Source organism: Ixodes scapularis, unplaced genomic scaffold (assembly GCF_016920785.2).
Source record: "Ixodes scapularis isolate PalLabHiFi unplaced genomic scaffold, ASM1692078v2 PGA_scaffold13__105_contigs__length_92229423, whole genome shotgun sequence".
Lineage (NCBI taxonomy): Eukaryota > Metazoa > Arthropoda > Arachnida > Ixodida > Ixodidae > Ixodes > Ixodes scapularis.
In genome coordinates, this window is record NW_024609839.1 from 48,815,324 (window position 1) to 48,833,495 (window position 18,172).

The window sequence follows — 18,172 nt, forward strand, 5'->3', positions numbered from 1 at the left end:
TCGATGGGGATGGTCCTTCCCAAACAGCTGGTAAGTTTCCTTAACAGAGCGGGTCATAAACCTTTTTACGACTTTGGTCTTGTTGTCGTTGATCATGGCTTTGACGACGTCCTTTTTGTTGGGGCTTTGAATAGAGCATGCGAGGTCGTCGCGTGTGTAGTACTCAAGTGCAACTCTCATGTCTTCGGCATTCACCTTTTTCCCCATGTAGGGATCAGGCGTTGCCCATACACCACCTTTACGCTTCAGTTTTTACGTTTGATCAATCATGTAGGCAGTCGCTTCTGGCACCAGACGCAATATTTCTTTTTTCGAGATGCTTGGTGGCAGAAGCGTGTACAATAGCTTGCGTTCCTGGTGGGAACTGCATGCCTTCAGCGCTTCGCGGAATGCGTCAAACCACTCCGCGCAGTGCTCACAACTGTCTTCGCCGGTTTTCATGCCATAAACGCCTGACAGCTTTCTTCTAATGGAAGAACTCACTTGAGCTTGTTTTTTCTTCAAATACGCTTCGCGCCTTTTTTTTTTAATGGTTTTACGTGGTTTCAATGGAGTTACCGACGGACTAGCAGCACACAATTCTTGACTCACTTCAGCCAGAACTTCATCAGAGTCCCGGAAAGAAGAGTCTGATGTACTCACGTTGTGAGGAGAAGCAATCTCATTCTGGAGGTATTTGTAGCAATGTTGGCATAAAAGGTCAGATTCGTTCACTGTCCGTGGAGCCAGTAGCTTTTCCAACCGCACTTTGTTGAGTCTCCCTATTGATACGAGGTGCTTATTGCTATACACTTTCTTCTTGTGTCTCCGTAGATAGTCCACACAGAACAATCGCACGGTGCTGAATCGGGCCATGGCTGTTCGATTTGACACTAGACTCTTACTCGCTTTGTAAATGACAGAACTTCAAACCTCCTCGCAAACGCCTATTTGAGGGGTTCTGAATTCCTCTCTACCGGCTCCCAATATCCGGTCAGAGTTCGGAAAGAAAATGTCCTTGTGGTTATCAACTTCTGTCTTCCAGTGTAGATATAATCGGTGCGTCGCGCATGGTTAAGCTGGTGTTGTTTGTTTGTAGTACCACTTATTGAGCACCAAAGACACCGAGTCTCCTGTAAGCATAGCGATAGTCAGCCGTCTTTTTTTCTTTTTTCTTTCTTTTCTAAAAGTTTTTTATATTGTAATGTTTTTGGGGTTTTCGGTGTTGCGGAGTGTAGTGTAGTGTGTGTGTGTGTGTGTGTGTGTGTGTGTGTGTGCGTGTGCGTGCGTGTGTGTGTGCGTGTTTGTGTGTGTGTGTGTGTGTGTGTTGGGGAAGGGGGTTGCTGTCCTTAACCTTGGAGTGATTTAGTTTGTCTGGTTAGGTTCGGTCAAGTCTTTGCGGTCGCATGTCTTCATCTTCCCTATTTTATTTCTTTCCGCGTGGACATGCATTTATTGTCGTTCTTGTTGTGAATAAGTTCAGCTGCGTTTGAGAGTTTGTTTCGCACTGTCCGTTATTTTTGTTTTTCCTCGTCTCTGGGTTTAGATTGAAATGTTTCCTGACCAACTGACATGCATATTTTTCCTTACAACTACTCTCGCCTTATTTTGCCGTAACTGACTCTTCACAGCTTTGGGTTTCAAGGCAATGTGATGTGCTTACGATTACTAACTACCGCAAGCAGTGACGTTCGCAGGCGTTTCTTGCTCATGTTAAGGGGCGGGAAGAAGAGGGCGGGGCGGGGGAAGGGGGGGGGGGGGGTATAGTCACACAACGATAAAGCAATGCTCGGAACAGCACGACTTTCCGCTCTCTACGACAGAGTCCCGCTTTCCAGCTTTTGACGCTTCCATCAAGGGGACGTTATGCGGCAAAGCCGCTATAACGAGACGTCGGCTCGTTCCGAGTGAAGGTTTGTCGCAGCTTTTCCCGTTCGGAGGTCATATGTTACTCAATGTTTTGCCATCACAGGTTAGTTCATGTCACTGCAAACTGCCAAGGGGAGTTTTAAAAAAATAAAAGATGGAGTTTTTTTAAATATCGACGCTTAATCTTGACACATTTTGTGAAATCAGCCGCATTTCCGCGTTAATAACAAGAAGACAATTAAGGATGGGCTGATATTATCTTTATACATTTGTAAGGATAATTCAAAGGCGCACATTTTGATATGTTTCGTGAAGTATTATAGAGGATAGTTTATTTGCAAAAAAAATTGTGAATATGTCTCTAAAACGTGTTTTTATGCCATGTTTGACTTTTTTGTTTGCATAGAAATATGTTATTGATATTTTTACTTTTTTGGGTATGTGTTGTATATCTCTTGTGAAATTTATTAAAAAAGTTATGGTAACGTGAAAGCTTCGATGAGAAAATGACGACTGTGCAAAGTAGCATAGTGAAATATTCTCAATTTCCACGCCTCGAGCTTCTCTATTTTATATCTCAGCGAAAAAAAACGTTACGGCGTTCATATATAGCGGAATGTTCCTCCCAAGAACATGGCTTTCATATATATTTTTAACAAAAATATCAAAATTATGACCCGGACCACCATTGCATGAACTGACGTGGAATCACCCATATGCAATTGTGAATGTATCCATCTTATTAAAGTTTTCCATTTTCTTTTTTTTAATGGCAGCCAAGCATGCAGTACATTACAAACTAGCACCTTTCTTGCACAACAGATAGAGCCATGTTCCATGCTTGTACCTAGTTTAGCCTTCATCTAGATCAGAGTTTAGCAAAGTTATGCAGTTGGAGGTGATGTGTAGAAGTCGCATGGTCTCAGGGGAGCCAATATGATGCTGATGGCACTGCTTCACATGTTTGACTACAACTTCGACAAACAAGCTTTCTAATCACTGCACGGCACACTCTTCTAGAAAGGTACAAAAGATCCAGTGGCTGTCTTTCCTGACACACTGATGGTTGGAAATATCATGGCCAAAAGTAGTTTCCACAAGATTTCTAACCATCTAAAGCAAAATATTTTGGCCAAAATGTACATGGGAGGTGAAGTAATTGCAGATCAGGAGATCATACAAGGAGAATGTGGGCTCCTGTTGACTGATTCTGGCTTTTTTGCAATGAGCAAGCCAAAGCAACGTTTACGTCTCTATGTGGAACCAGACTTCTGGCTAGCATTGCCGAAATTTTACTAATCGCAGAGATAATGCAGGTGTCCCTGTTGCACTGACGATTTTGCATATTTTTCAGTGCTGGGAAAGCATGATTTACTGCCACTTGTCTAAGTTGCGTTCTGCACAAGTGTAATCAGGCCTGCAGGGGGTGGGGGTATTACATATTTAACATAGATCAAGTGACTATAGCAAATAACAGTGGACTAGCTCGCTGGTAGATAGTAATATATTAACCGTGATGATTTAGAGAAGACTATCACGCATGGTGCCTGCCTTACATTGCATTGATTTTGTTTGCTAACACAGGAGCAAGACATCCCGGCAATGCCGTGCGTCGTGTACTCTGGCAATGACGCCGAGGGGGCTGACTTTTTGTACCTCGCTGTCGATAAGCAGCGGTTTTTGTCCGTGAAGAATGCAGAGGACGACATCACTGCCATCATGGTGGCTTACTGGCTTTTTAATATAAGTACTTGAAAAAGGCAGCAAACACAGTTGCTCTTCTAGAACGGTTGTTTGTCGGGCTCAGTAGCACTACTCCGAGGCCAGTTGTGATGAAATTCCTGAACAAGGTTGCAAGAGCGTAAAATCAATGAGGCCGACAAACGACCGTTCTAATACCAAAGGGATGCTGAACCGAGATTTGGATGGCACGAAACCAGGCAGGAGCACTAGGTGGGATGCTGCAAACCTTAGAACATAACTCATATGACGGTATCTCTAATGGATGGCAGTACTTTTTGGAAAATATGAGCATGATTGAACAAAGCTTGCGACATCTGTATTCTCTTTTTCGAAAATATGCCCATCCAGTTGAGATACTGCTGCATGAGTGGTGTTTTGGGGTCTGTAGCATCCCACTGTGTGCTTCTGGTGCCTTGTTTTGTGAAGTCAAATTTCAGTACCAGCACCCATTTAACTTTTAACTTTCTAACTCTAAACTAAAATAAATGTACCATACTTTCCAGACTATAGTGCACAAACTATGCATGTCTAAAAGTTGATATTTTACATTCGTACAGTCTATCTACAGGTGTGGACTCTACAATTTTTGTTTCAAGATTGTTCATTATTACAAGACTGGTTAGGCCAGATTGCCGTGTTTTAGATATTTTACGCTGGGATAAAGTAATCAAGACAACCTCCTACTGTCAGTCTGTTTCCCAGGCTTTCGATACCTCGCATCTGACATGTTTGCTTGGGAGCCTGCAAGCAACCAACTCGGGTCAAGCTTAATCTTGAGGAGCTCTGCGATTGGCTGACGAGCGGATCACAGAAAGGCCCCTGACATTCATCCGCAGATATCCCTTTTGTGGAGTTCTCCAGCCTGAAGTTTTCCCCGAGGATTATACACCGAGTGCAGACTATCTAAGAAAATACTTTTTCTTTTTAGCCGAAATTTACCCTTGCGCATTGTACAATGGATTGTGTACTATGTCTGGAAAATATGGTAGCTTGTTTTAATGTTTTAAGTCCTAAACTAAAAGAAGTGTAGCTTGATTTTTATGCAACTTTAGGGTCCTGAATGAAAGTCGCATGTGCAATGGAACAGAAAGTATACACTCGAAACGGAAGGCATCTATACTCCGTTTCAAACATCGCGTGCAACGCTGGGAAAGCTACTGAAGTAGTGCGCATGAAAAAACACACAAAATTGTGTTACTCCGCGAGATTTCGTGGACGAGCGGTACAAGGCGCTGCTCTGGCGATGCCGGCCATGCCGACATCTCGGTGGCGGTGGTTCGAATCCACTTAGGGCGCAAAGGATTTTTTTTTTTTTTTTTTCCTCGACCGATTTTTTGTGCAAGATTGTGCGTATTGTTGAAGTGCATATTTTATTTATAAGAAGGTAGACCAGGGGCTGGTGTTCCGCTCGAATTTGCGCCGGCCTCGTCAAAACGGAAGAACGGTCGAGATCCAGGGCGTCTCTATTTAAAGCCGTTTATTTACATGGTAGCGTGAAAATCAGAGAGTACCTTGAGAGTGTGGTGGACGGTCCTTTATATAACGAATATTGTGATTAGGGGACCGCACTGCCATTGTTCAGACGGCTTGGCATTCCCTCACGTGATGTGACTTCATGGAAGTTTCCTTCAGAGTCAGAATACTCGCCGGTGTATGGAAGAAGTCATCCAGACGGCAGTATCTCGGTGCTCTGGTGCCGGCGCCCCCATGAACCGGGAGTGATTCACAATAGACGCGTACACAACACACGGCACTCGAGATCAGGATCGAGTGTTGTTTCCTTTTCGAGGAAAGCAGGGGCCTCGGAATACAGGCACGGGCATGTGCGTCGTTTACTTAGCCGACCAAGGTTAAGCTGCCTCAGGCAGACGGAGCCGACCATGGTTACGGTCCCGCAGGCAAAAGAACCCAGACACTTCGGAATGCAATCACGGGCACCGCCTGCTGTAAGGTCCCGCAAGCAGACGGAGCCGTAGGCACGATTCATCACCGACACAGTTCCTTCTAGAGGCTTCTTTCACTTTGAAGCCATAAGGCCGATTTTAACACCAGAAATAACAGGTGGCAGTTCACAACACTGTCCGCGTGCTCGGAACTTTCACGTTGCGAGGTCTTCGCTTCCGGGACGCCACCTTGCCAGACACTCCGGTGTCGTTACTGACCGTCTCCAGGACCTCACGGACCGACGTCTCCGGGAAACACGTTCTTGAACTCGCGTACACGTTGGCGATCACCTGCTTGCACTTTTGCGAGATCTTTACACGACGAATCTTCGAAAATATCCGAGCAGGAAGAGAAAGCTTCCCGCGTAAGACGCCATCTTCACGAAACCGGCGAGGCAGGGGCAGCCGCACAACCCGAAAACCCGAAGCGAGTGCGAGTGCCGCACGAACGAAAACGGAAAATAATTTAGAGTAGTTTACATTATCTTTTTCTTTTTATTGAAAAAGAATCGGTGTTCCCTCGAAATCATAACGCCACTATTAGTTATTAGCTCCAAAGATGTACACTTTTCTACTTTTTGTTTTTTTCAGGGGCCGCACTATTTTGTGGAGCGAACGTAGTCGCGGTCGGCTGTGCAAACCGGCGCGCTAGCTTTGACTACATTGCACGCTATGTTTGAAACGGAGTATAGATTGTTCTTCTGTTATAGTCATTTTTATCAAGAACCATTGTGATGTACTGAGGTAATCTGTATTGATTTTTGTTTTTTTTCTTATTTTTACTAGCATCTTAAGCCTATGCTGTGATATTTAAAGAAAATATATTTGTTTATTTGTATGGAGGACATAGCTGGTTATTTTGTTGTGCTCACATAATAGTTCAATAAATGAGTATTCATTTAATTTGGCTTTTATTGACTCAAACCCCCCAATTGTTTCTCGATTTTTACTAGCATCTAGGCCTATATATGCTGTGATATTTGACGGAATGCCTCAAGTATTGTATTTTGATATGTGTGTGGAGGACATACCTCATTATTTTTTTGTGGTCGCATAGTAGCTCAATAAATAGTTGTTAATATAGTTTTCCTTTCAGTTTTTTGTTTCTCATTTTATAACAACTTTTATTTACTTGCAGCTTAATCACATGCAGTTTGTATGCAGCTGATGCCACTCGCCATGCCTTGGGCGAATGTGTAAAGGTACTACGGCATACCAAGTATGACAACTCGTAACCACCTCATATGCAAGGCAAATGACCGACGAGCCAGAGTGGGATGCAAGGACCAAGTATCGGGATTGAACAAGCTAAGCTCCTTGCTGTTTATGTTTGTACCATACACTTTCTCACATTGCATAGTTTGCATGAGCAAGTGCTGATCATGCATGTGATGCATATCACACTTCTGTGTTGGCAGTTTGACAATTGGACACTTTTAATGACACATTGAGATTGGTGGCAGACTCCTTCTTTAATATGATGTTTGAGAATATCACCCACTGATCTTTTCTAGTATACGAGTATTAAGACCATCGAGCAATTAATAAATTCAGAAGCTTTAGCCATGGAACAAATTCTGGGATTTTTTTTTATTTTCCTTCCAAATTTTGTGGGAACTAAAATTTAAATCACGCAAGATTTTCCTGTAACTTCCGTTTGCACATAAGTTAAGCTTCACATTGAAATATTACCTTTTCTGCCATGCACATCTTGCCTTCATTATCGGACAGTGCATCTAGGCACAGCTGCTTCAAGTAGCATGTGTGCCGATGCATTGCACACATATCAAATAATGAATCCAGTTTCTGTAACGAGGTCCTATGCTGGCACTGTACTTTTGCATCTCCTTATTTCATCACTTATCTGGTCTGCATACTTCGTGGTTTTCTGGTTGCCATACCTGGTATACTGAACCCAGTTTGACAGGTGCTGAGATACAGGGTGATTCATTCTCATTGGAACAGATTCTTATAAAATAAAACTTCAGTTTTATGCAAATTATCTTTTTACAGTTGAGTTATAGTGGTCCTGGCAGACACTTTATAGAGGCAAGATGACAGCTAAAAGTGGACTTATTGCATAAATTCCATGGATTAGCTATTTAGTGACTGGTTTGATGACATCAGCACATATCGTGAAAATGGGGCACAAAACGGGTTGTGAGATACAGTACTTTCTGGACCGCTACATTACCGCTGCCTTTGGTGAAATTATATTTTCTCTTATTTTTTTTGGCCTGTGTGCTCATTTCAGGATTTATAAAAAATTTACTGGTTTAAGGAGGTGATTGTCTTTAAGTTCGAAACAGCTGTCGAACCAGTAATTGAAAAAGTTAATCAACTAATTTTAGATAATAGTCCACTTTTAGTGCCAGCCTGCCTGTACAAAGTGTCGGCTTGGCTAAGTGCTCATCTGTAACGAGATCATCTGTGTAAATAAGATAAGTTTTGTTTTACAAAAGTCTATGTCGATTAGAATGAATCATCAATAAAATCAGCATCAGCACCCTTGGATTGGGGTGCATTGCACCTAGCACCCTATACACTTCACACCCCTATAGACCTTTTCCACAAGGGCGCCGCCATCTTGAATTGTCGTCACTTCCAGTATGGGCGAAAACATTACTTTGCCGTCGCCACGCCAATAGAACACATTTAGGATATAAGCCTAACCGTCACACATTCTCGTTTTGGCTCCGCTCTATTTTTTTACTGGTTACAGGTTGAAACGTTTTACTATTTTGTCGTCGCCCATACTGGAAGTGACTACAATTCAAGATGGCGGCGCCCCTGTGGAAAAGGTCTATAGGGTGCTTTGGTACAGGGCTGCTCGTTTGCACCCTCAAAGGGTGCTCGTCCTGGGACAAGTGCTTTACACCCCTAAGGGATGTAAAAAAGTTTAGTGTGCACCGCTGCCTCTTCAGCCTTGCTGTCATGTTGCTCAGGACTGGAGCTATGAACCGGCAGAAGTAGACGCCTCAGGTTGTTCCTCAGCTAGAAAACACTACAATATATTAATCTCATACGTGATGTGTCTCTTTAACAGTTGGCCAAGGCAGTGCAGAATGACGAGGGAAAGAAGATTGACACTGCAGACATAGAAATCTCAACTACTTCCAAGAAAAAGAGAAAACTGGGATGGCTGACACCCGCAGACGCACATGCAGCTGTACTCTGTGCACCTTCATTAATCTGAGATCTCATTGATCTCATCCTTATTCGCCTCAGCCCCTAACCAAGTTTAAATACTGATCCCGTTTTCAAAATAAGGCGTGTCAAATTCACGTGAACAGGATTTCAATCACAGCATAATATAGCAGGGGTTGAAATGGACGGTAAATATCGTTTACCGATTCGCTGGGCGGTCTCTTAACATAACCGGTTTGGGCTGATGAGTGCATAATCATCTCATTCAAATGTAAAGCTTAATTGTGCTCCTTTATGTTTTATTTGACATACCTGTTTCCAAATTTCGCACCCAGTTTCAGTATTGCTGAATATGAGTAGTGAAGGTTACAAACAAGTATTGTCGCCTTCCGTTCTTTACTGTTTATTAATCGTCGTCTTTCTAAACCTCGCAGATCAAACTAGGCAAGGATTTCGACACACATGAGAACGACACTTCGCTGCTTTGCAAAGGTGGCCGTTCACCAGCCGAGTCCCTTTTCGGCGGTGCAAGACCTTTGAGCTACATTTTGTCTTTACACAAATGCGACAGAGCCAGATCAAATGAGATAGATGGCTACAGTTGAGCCTGCTGCGCGAGAACTTTCCATTGTCCGTCTTACCTTACTTTGCCGACCAACCGCCCTCACCCCTCTTCCTTTTCAAAGCCTAGCGGAGGCTTTCATCCACTTATTTATTTATACTGTATAATCTCTCTACGTATGTCTTAATGCGGACACACTGAATAGTGTCTTCCTTTTGTTGTATTATGTCAAAATGTCTGGAGGTGCTGTCTTATTTCTAAAACTGAAACAATGTGTGCCATGTGCGCGTTCTGTTTATTGTTTGCTGAAGTAATGGCAGATCTACACATTTCTTATTGCCATGCTTACAAACCACAGGTGCTTAAAACATTGGGGACCACACAGAACCGACAGAGAAGCGGCCGGCCATCGGCAGTCAGAAGATGGTGGTTCACAAGCCCCTCCGGTCGTAAGCGGTTGCAAGTGTGTCAACTGCCAAAATTGGTTCCTTTATCTCAGTACTCTCATATTGGGCCTACCAAAACTATCCGCAGACGTGTTAGAAGCGCACATATATGAGTGCTTCGAACATGTCTACAAACAGTTTTGGTAGGCCCAATATGAGAAGACACGAAAAAAAAAAAAAAAAAAAAAACTCGTCTCAGACCGCACACTGTCTTTTGTTTGGTGTTCGAGCAGTGTTACCTGGACTTGACGGAGCGAGTCAGAAAATGTCAGGAGATGATTAGTCTGGTAACGTAAGTGAACAATAGAATTTGTCTGCTACGAAGCGTCATTCGCAGACAAAAAGAAAACAAGAAAATACTTTATTCCGTTAACGGACCGGAATAAAGGCAGCCCTCTGGCAAATGGCGAGTAACGTGACGAAGTGATCCGGGACGCAAGCTGAAACTATAATCGTCTGCTATACTTCCCGTTTGATGCGATCGACAACGGGTGCTCCCTCTGCAAATCTCAAGCTCTGCTGCCGTACAGAGCTCAAATTCTCCTATGTACACTCGGAACAAATATTACTGCGGGACTCCTGTCACCATCCGTGTGTTAATGAGTAGTTCCCACCAAAAGAACTTGTAAACCAACTTAAGATATATCATTGGTCGATAACTCTCGCCCAGAAAAACGTTGGGACATCACGTTCAATCAGCACCCGAGAATTCTATCGCTCTCACCATGGACCAAACACCGACCGCAAAAACTGGTTTGGAAAAGAAGGATGTTATCTTGTAGCCTAGATGGTAAAACAAGCCTGAACAAAATCTGTAATAATTGCCATGTTCCAGCCTGAACCATTCCCTCAACACGGTCCGGGAGGGCGTTACAGAGGAGATCGATAGGTGTTGAAAATGCGGCCGAAAGATCCTATAATGACTTTACGACTAGACGGAGGCTTTGCGTGTTTTCCCGCGTTTGGTTACATTTTCGGAGAAAACGAACGCAATATTCAGATTTGCTGAATAAAACTAGCTGGAATTCAACCTCTATCTCATATTTTTCTACAAGTCTTTCAGATTCTTTTTAATGGGGACGAAGCAGAGGGGAATGCCTCTCTAAGCTCGTCTTGAGTGAGAAGAAATGAGAAAAAAGATACTTGTCTTGCAATAGGGACTGTAAACCCTATACTGGTGATGAATGGTAATCAATGTATACTAGGTGATCAATTAACCAAATTATAACATTTCGTAATCAACTTCTGGGTGATCTAAAGGGCTCTTTAGCAATGCGAGTCTCTGAGAAACTCGTGAACGTGAACCAAGTATCGAACTAAAACCCATTTTTCCTAAGTGAGCCCCGCTTATGTTAGTTTTTGGCAAAACTCGAGTCTGATTGATTAATCTACACTGCATTTCATTTTATTAATGATAGCACTAGTCGCGTGGGTGCAGCACTGACGCAACCGGCTAACATTTTCCTTCCCCCTAGCTCTTAGACGTTGCATATATAATGAAACATTTCTCGCTGAAATTTGAAATTTGTCGTTGGTATTTGGCTAAAACATACACACTTGGAAATGGTATAGTCTCATGGGACTTAATTTTTTCGTGTCCTTCAGATTGAAATTTCGCGCAGGTACTCGTACTGACAAAGCGTGCTGTTATCCACGCCGCGTTTAATTCCGAAAGTGGCCTTCAGTTCTTGACTTGATCAAACTGAACTGCAGATGCGCGTTTTCCCTTTTTGTTGCCTTTTTTTTCTTCTCGTTTCTGCGTCGTAGTTCGTAATCATTTACTCCGCAGTTTGATCAAGTAATGAATAGCCAACTAGACCGGTTCCCAGCACTGGTACCCTTCAGTTTTAGATTTGCTCATCGAATGTGACGATATCTGATGGCAGGTAAAGTAATTTGTGTTGGCGCCTGTTTATTAATACTCATTCTTCTATACTTTGCAGGCCGAGCTAACCGGAAATGCTCTTAAGGCGAATGTGATCGACCCTTCGCTGCCTAGGAAGGACGGCCAGCCGCCAGCCAGCTATACTTTGGCAGTGCCAGACCTGCGGGCTACATTTTCCCCCAGATGAATGGAACCAACTATAGTCAGTTACAGGTTAAGAAGGTAGCGGCAAATGCCCCTCAAAGGGAATCAGATATCCCTCCGCCACCTTTGCATCCAATAGCGTCCCACCGTTTCCGTGACGTCGCGGAAAACGCGCGAGGAGGGTCTTGCCTTCCTGTACATATTTGCTTTATCTTTCGACTTTGACTTAGCATTGTGGAAGCCATGAAATAGAGATTAGAGTTCTCCCCCACCGACGGAAACAAATACGACTTTGGGGGATTAGCTTCCCCCCGATGGATACAAAGGCTGCTTTCAGGGCCTCGGTTCCCTCTCCGATGAATACAAAGGTCGCTTTCTTAAAAAGTGGGATCGGAGACAAGTGGGAATCCATTGAAGCGGAACAAGGAGCGTTTCCAGTGAACTCTTCTTTCGACTGCGGAGAGATTTGAAACGGGCGCATCACACTTGTGGGAGGAGCTTCTCCTACCTTCTTGACTTGTAACCGACTATAGTCCGATCAAATAGGGAATGGCCACAGCTCAGCCAACTACATGCGACATTTTTATTCCCTTCCCCACCTTCATTCGCCGACACACCGTGTCCGTTTTGTTAACGTGTAATTCCCAAAGCCTGCGGCGGTGATATACCGTGCAGTTGTTGGTTTTGTGGCATGCCTGCCTTTTTTCAGCACTACGTAGCAAGAGCGATGTGACTAAACCACGCTCCTTGATCGTACCCAGTTTTGTCTTTGTCGATTTCTGTGAAACTGTATCGACGTAATCCTTTTTAACATGTGTTTAAAGGTGAAGTAAAACCTTTGAATCTCGTGCTTAATAGAGAAGGATCGCTTTTATGTTTGATTCGCGTGCATTTTTTACAATCGACTTTTTCGGGATGCTCAGTATCCAGTTGTGATGTGCGTGGTTGATCGTGATATGATTATTTTACTTTTTGAATTCCACCGCAATATCAACTCAAACCCCTGAATTTCTCTACTTCATCAGCATGGTGTGTTTATGTTTGCTTGTTCCTTAAGTTTCGTTGTGATTGAGCTTCTGTATTGGTATAGTATAAAAAAATTAACAAAACGAAATTTGATCTTCAGTCCTAACCGAACTTGCCCACGCAGCATTCGACTTCGAATGGCAGAGAACGGACTGCGAGGACAAGGGGGCGGAGCTCTCCTTCCAAGGAGCCGAATTGCAGAGGCAACCATTGAAGATGGACCAGGAGGGGAGGACTGACGGCGGTGCGACTTCTGCCGCCAATCTTATGGTGCCCTCAGAACTACCAACAGCAGGTACTAGAAGACGCACACGGGATAACACTCATCCAGCTTCGCACCCTCTTAGCACAGCCTCACAGATTCATGAACGGTCCCCCACGCAAAGAAAACCTTTTTGTAGGCTCGGTTTTCCAGAAGATGGAAAACGTAAGCAATCTGATGTGGTACACAAAGTTTTCCCCACGTAGAAACTTCATTAAGTTTTAATTAGCGGCCTGCACCAAGCCGAAAAATTATACCGCATACATAGTATTTGATATCAGAGAAGTGTACCATGCTGAGTTGTTTATATCACAAAATTGTATTTTTTCCTTCAGTTCCGGTTGATCGAGTAGCTTTCACAAATGCTATAAATAATTTTCGACGCATGAAATAGCCCTAAAGATGTTTGGCTGTTCCAAATGATTGAAGCTTTAGAACAGGGGTGGCCAAGATGCGGCTCTTCTTGTGTTAGAGTGTGGCTCGCAGCTCCCCCTTCCCCCCCCCCCCCCCCCCCCCCCGTTACCACGAACACTTCCTCAAAAAGTGAAATGGAAGTTTAGCTTTAGACTGGCAAATGTCCACATCATTGTCGGTATAGAACCGCGTTTTTTGCTGTTTCAAATCGCACATAAAATAATCGCTGCGTACCTTGGCGATGTTTCAAGTTTCTAAGGCACACAACGATTATTCCACGAGCTTATTGAATACTACTTTGTGTAACCTAATAATTTGTGGGTGTGTGAATGACCCTTCCAGCGTTACTTAATACACAGTCGCGATCATTATTAATGTCAACACGCTATCACCCAGCGCTCCATACTCGCAGCGGTATGCAGCCGCAGTGTTGTAGCCGTTACCGTAAAAAAAATAAAGAACTACGTTATTTGCGAAATAAAGGAGCGCGATACTGTCGCCGACAGAAAGTAACGCACGTTACTTTTGCGTTACTTTTTATTTATAAATTGACGGTAACAGCGCTTTTGTTTTCTTTTGGCGACAGCGTGTTTCGACTTTAATATGACAGGCGGTGGTTGGAGGTTTTCTAAAGCGGAAATGTTCGCGTGGGGAAAAGACAGGCCAAATTTAGAAAATTTGTAGATTTAGAAAAGTAATGAATACGTCACTACGTTACTGAAAGAAGAAAGGCGTTACCAATAACGACGTTACTTGTAACACGTAACCGCCAACACTGTGCAGCAGCAGCCGCGGCGGCTTGACTTCCCTTCCGCACTTGGTTAGGAGAACGCGCAAGCCACCACAGCTGCGGCAGCATGGGGCTGCCAGAGTGGAGTCTTAAACGATTGCCTGTAGACCTTTACAAGCATTACGATTGAACCTTTTTATTGTCTCAAATGAATGAATACCTACTTTAGGCCGCACCGGCATAATGTACGTATTCTGGACCATGTTCATCTAGGTATTCAAAATTGATGTTCAGACCAATAAAAACAGCGCCGACGTTTCATGCTCTGTTGTGTCATCCCAACAGACTTGATCGAAGCATACTCTGGCGACAAAGTGGATACCATCGACCGTGACAGCCGCAGGGGTGACACCTCTCCCCCGACTAACTGGTCGCGCCCACACAAGCAGCAAACGCACCGACGACCGGACAAGCACCCGTGCCGCTTCTGTCCTTACTCATGCTCTTCCGCATCGGATGTCGCCGTCCACGAGAGGACACACACTGGAGAGAGGCCCTTCAGTTGCGGTGCCTGCAAGAAAACGTTCGTGCGGAAGTCTCACTTGACAGCTCACGATAGAATTCACACCGGGGAGAAGCCGTTCAAGTGCAACACGTGCAGCAGAGCGTTTACTCAGAAAGGCAGTTTGGCGGTTCATGAAAGGACTCACACAGGAGAGAGGCCCTTCAGTTGCGGTGCGTGCAAGAAAATGTTCGTGCAGAAGGCTCACTTGATATCTCACGTTAAAATTCACAAAGGAGAGAAGCCGTTCAAGTGCGAGACCTGCGGTAGAGCGTTTGCGACTTATAGCAATTTACACACTCATCGGAAGTTACATCGCAAGTGATCGAAACAGCAACGTGCATCATAGTTGTGAATGGGGTTTAAACAAAATACGCGAGCACCGACGTGTGTTCATTTCGTTCGGCAATAGACCTACAGGAGCTCTACTTGCGAGCAGTGCAGGTTTCGAATGGTTGGAAAATATTTCGGCCTATTATGTATCGTGTAAACACAGATTAAATTGTGAATATACCTTACCTGAAGCGACCCTGGTTCTTTTTTGTACACGAAAAAATAATTACTTGAAGCCTAGTATTCTTATATTCATTTAGAGTCATTAATCTCGTGCTGCACCTGGCGTCTCTGGGTTGTCTGTAGGGCCACTTGTGTTCCTTACAAGTCGACCTACTCATGACCATAAATACACAAATTAATAAAATAACTAACGACTTTCAATAGCAGCAATTTTGGATATTGCAAAAGTTAAGAAACTATAAGAAAAACTTAGTAATGCGGAGGGGTCAACAGAATTTTAAGATGTAAAAATAAAATTATATTCCAAACTATTTAACACACCAAGCTGGAAAATATTGCTTTACTCATAGGACAGCAACAGAATATACATGACTCGAAGATTTAGAAATGCAGTGCTATTTCCTATCTCATTTCTTAATATTCTTCGTCCTTTTTCATTTTGACCGGTTGCAGTTGCCGAATTCCCATGACATCCTTCAATGTGCTTGCTACATGAAATACTTGTTTCTATGTTTTTCTTTTGCATGATTTTATTATTATCTTTTTTTTTTGGCATATTCACGAAGACGGTCCTGATCATTGAGGATATTCACACTTTTAGTGCTATTCATTTAGTGTTCATAAACATTTAGTTTCACCTTTCATCAAAGCGGTTTTGTTGATTTAGAATATTCGTACTTTTAGTGCTATTTATTTGGTATTCATCTAGTTTCACTGGGATTCGTCAGGCCCTTATTTCTTTGAACTTCTTTTTGTAGTAGACGGTTCATATATATTTGTTTTACTAAAGGCATAATTAACTCCACTGTGTATAATCATGTATTTAAACACTGTATCGGCATAATTCATCTAAATATGTCTTAATCTACGCTGACTGTACAGTGGTTGTCACTATTGCCTGATGCGCCAGAATCGCTGCAGGTGGAGTTCTATTCCAAAATGTATAAAATATTTCTTTTGACATAAAGAGGGTGTTTCCGGGAAAACGGGCAAACTCGTTACTGCAAAAACGACTCATTGCACAATAAAGAAGCCTGCTGCCGTAGTGGTCTGTGTCAAAGTGAAATTGTTAGAGTTCAATATAAGTGAATAATTAACGAATTCGAGTTCTTAAAATATTAAATAATACTTTTAAAGGCATGGATTTCATTATAGTTTTCCTCGGCATCGTCGTGAACTACTTAATACACCCACGTTACAAAGGTATGAGGCATTTAAAACCAGTCAAAATTACTTACCCAAATAGATTGAACGCTAAAAAATGTTTCTTTGATGGCAGATGCAAAGGGCCAAAGCTGGCAGGGTGGTGGATGGCATACGATCCCGTTGGACCACTCAAACGTCGATCTTTCGCCGCATGCCCACTCTGCCTGCCATATCCACGCAGAGGGCGTGGTCAGGCGATGAAATGGAGGCGGTTGTCTGGTCCGGCAAACGTGTAGCTCGCACCGCACTGTCAGCTTCAAGGGGCCTTGCAACGATATTGAGTATTGGGTTTTCTGGTACCTGTGGGGCCCAAGCACTGGTGTGCCCGTTACAAAAAAAAAGTAACGAAATAGCTTTATTTTTAAGATTGTCAAAAATTAACGGGTTAATGAGATTCGTTATCGTCCTAGAAACGTCACGATATACCGTTACGGTTACTTTCAAAAGAGAACGAACGTCACTTGCGCCAATTTGAATTGCATTATTACTTGATTGCGAAAGGCTGAGGATATGAACTTCGAGAACAGTCCAGCTTCTACGGAGTAATTTCTTTGTGTGTTATTAGTTTGTAAGATTTGTTGCATATTGTTTATTATTTTGAAATCTGGTTTTATAGACTGTGCTCTCTCATTTTCTCTTTCTTTCGCAAATAATTCAGTAATTTTTTGCACGACCATAAAGGCTAAGCAATACACTTCAATCGAATAATACACTGGCTTGAACAAACAAGTCACCACGTGTCTGCATACCCCCCCCCCCCCCCCCCCCTTTTCGGAACGAATACACTTTTGGGAGTACCTAATTGTTCCAAAGAAAAAGGGGTGTAATGTATTATATTACTGCCAACATTAACCTTCAAGAAAAATTGGAAGAGCACGAAGCTGGAATTCAAGAACCTCCACTGACACAGAGTAATGACAAGAAAAGCAACAAATCGCGAGAAGAAAATAACTTGAGTGCTTCTCTTTTTATTATTTGTGTTTTCGCGTATTTTTGTGGATTATCTGTCGGGGACCAAATACGTAATCTGCGAACGTGAACAGAGCATTGTGGCCTCTTCCCCACGAGCTATTAGTTGACCCAAATAATAAAAAAGGACTAAACAAACTCGTAAAAGGTATAAAGGAAAACATTGTGACAAAAAAACCTGAAAAAAAAAAAACAAAAAAAAAACGCGCCTGGTGCGCCCCACCGGGAATTACGAATATTCGATGTTCGAACTCTGGGTTGGGCTACGCTTGCGGCTCAGGTCGGTGCTGTCGTCGGCGAGTTGCTCTTACAAGTTCCTTGAAGCGGGGACAACGAAACGATCAGAAGTCGATGGTAGTTGGCGATCAAGACGGTGAGTTTGTGTGAGCTCTATATGCTGAACCTAGTAAAGATCCGCGCTTTTCAAAACTGCCATCCGTCTTGTCGGTACTGACAGATCGTTTCATCGACAAGCAACGTTTTATCGACAGATCGTTTCATCGGCAGCGTCTTTTTCTCGACAGAGCCTTAGAAATTGACTTTTTTGTGGCATTTATGTCGCAGACTTGTGAAGAGGGCTTCATGAGCCTCATCAACGCAGCGGTGGCGCATTCTCCCGATTGCAAAGTCTAGTTTACTTAAAGGGACACTGACAGGGTATTTATGCTCGCCGAGGTTTTTAGTTGTACGTGACATATGAGAGCTCAACTACCCAGAACAGAATTTGCGGCTCGAAATTCGGTTTCTTTCCACCCGAAAACCGCCGATC

General features: G+C 43.3%; 1 protein-coding gene across 2 annotated transcripts; it reads left to right on the forward strand.

The window, feature by feature from the left end:
• Positions 1-8,355: 8,355 nt before the first annotated feature.
• On the forward strand, positions 8,356-16,273 carry LOC115317299 (gastrula zinc finger protein XlCGF49.1). Of its 2 annotated transcripts, none has more exons than XM_040213363.3 (4): positions 8,356-9,706; positions 11,633-11,819; positions 12,869-13,039; positions 14,496-16,273. In XM_040213363.3, exons 2-4 carry the CDS (start codon positions 11,807-11,809, stop codon positions 15,035-15,037), a joined length of 726 nt encoding a protein of 241 aa, XP_040069297.1. In that variant the 5' UTR covers positions 8,356-9,706; positions 11,633-11,806; the 3' UTR covers positions 15,038-16,273. The 2 variants fall into 2 exon arrangements, with proteins under 2 accessions (XP_040069297.1, XP_040069298.1); XM_040213364.3 differs by having other exon boundaries at positions 8,356-9,692.
• Positions 16,274-18,172: the final 1,899 nt, after the last annotated feature.

Coding starts and splice junctions, on each gene's coding strand:
- LOC115317299 (XM_040213363.3), top strand. Junction 13,040..14,495: donor CTCAGAACTACCAACAGCAG/GTACTAGAAGAC, acceptor TCATCCCAACAG/ACTTGATCGAAGCATACTCT.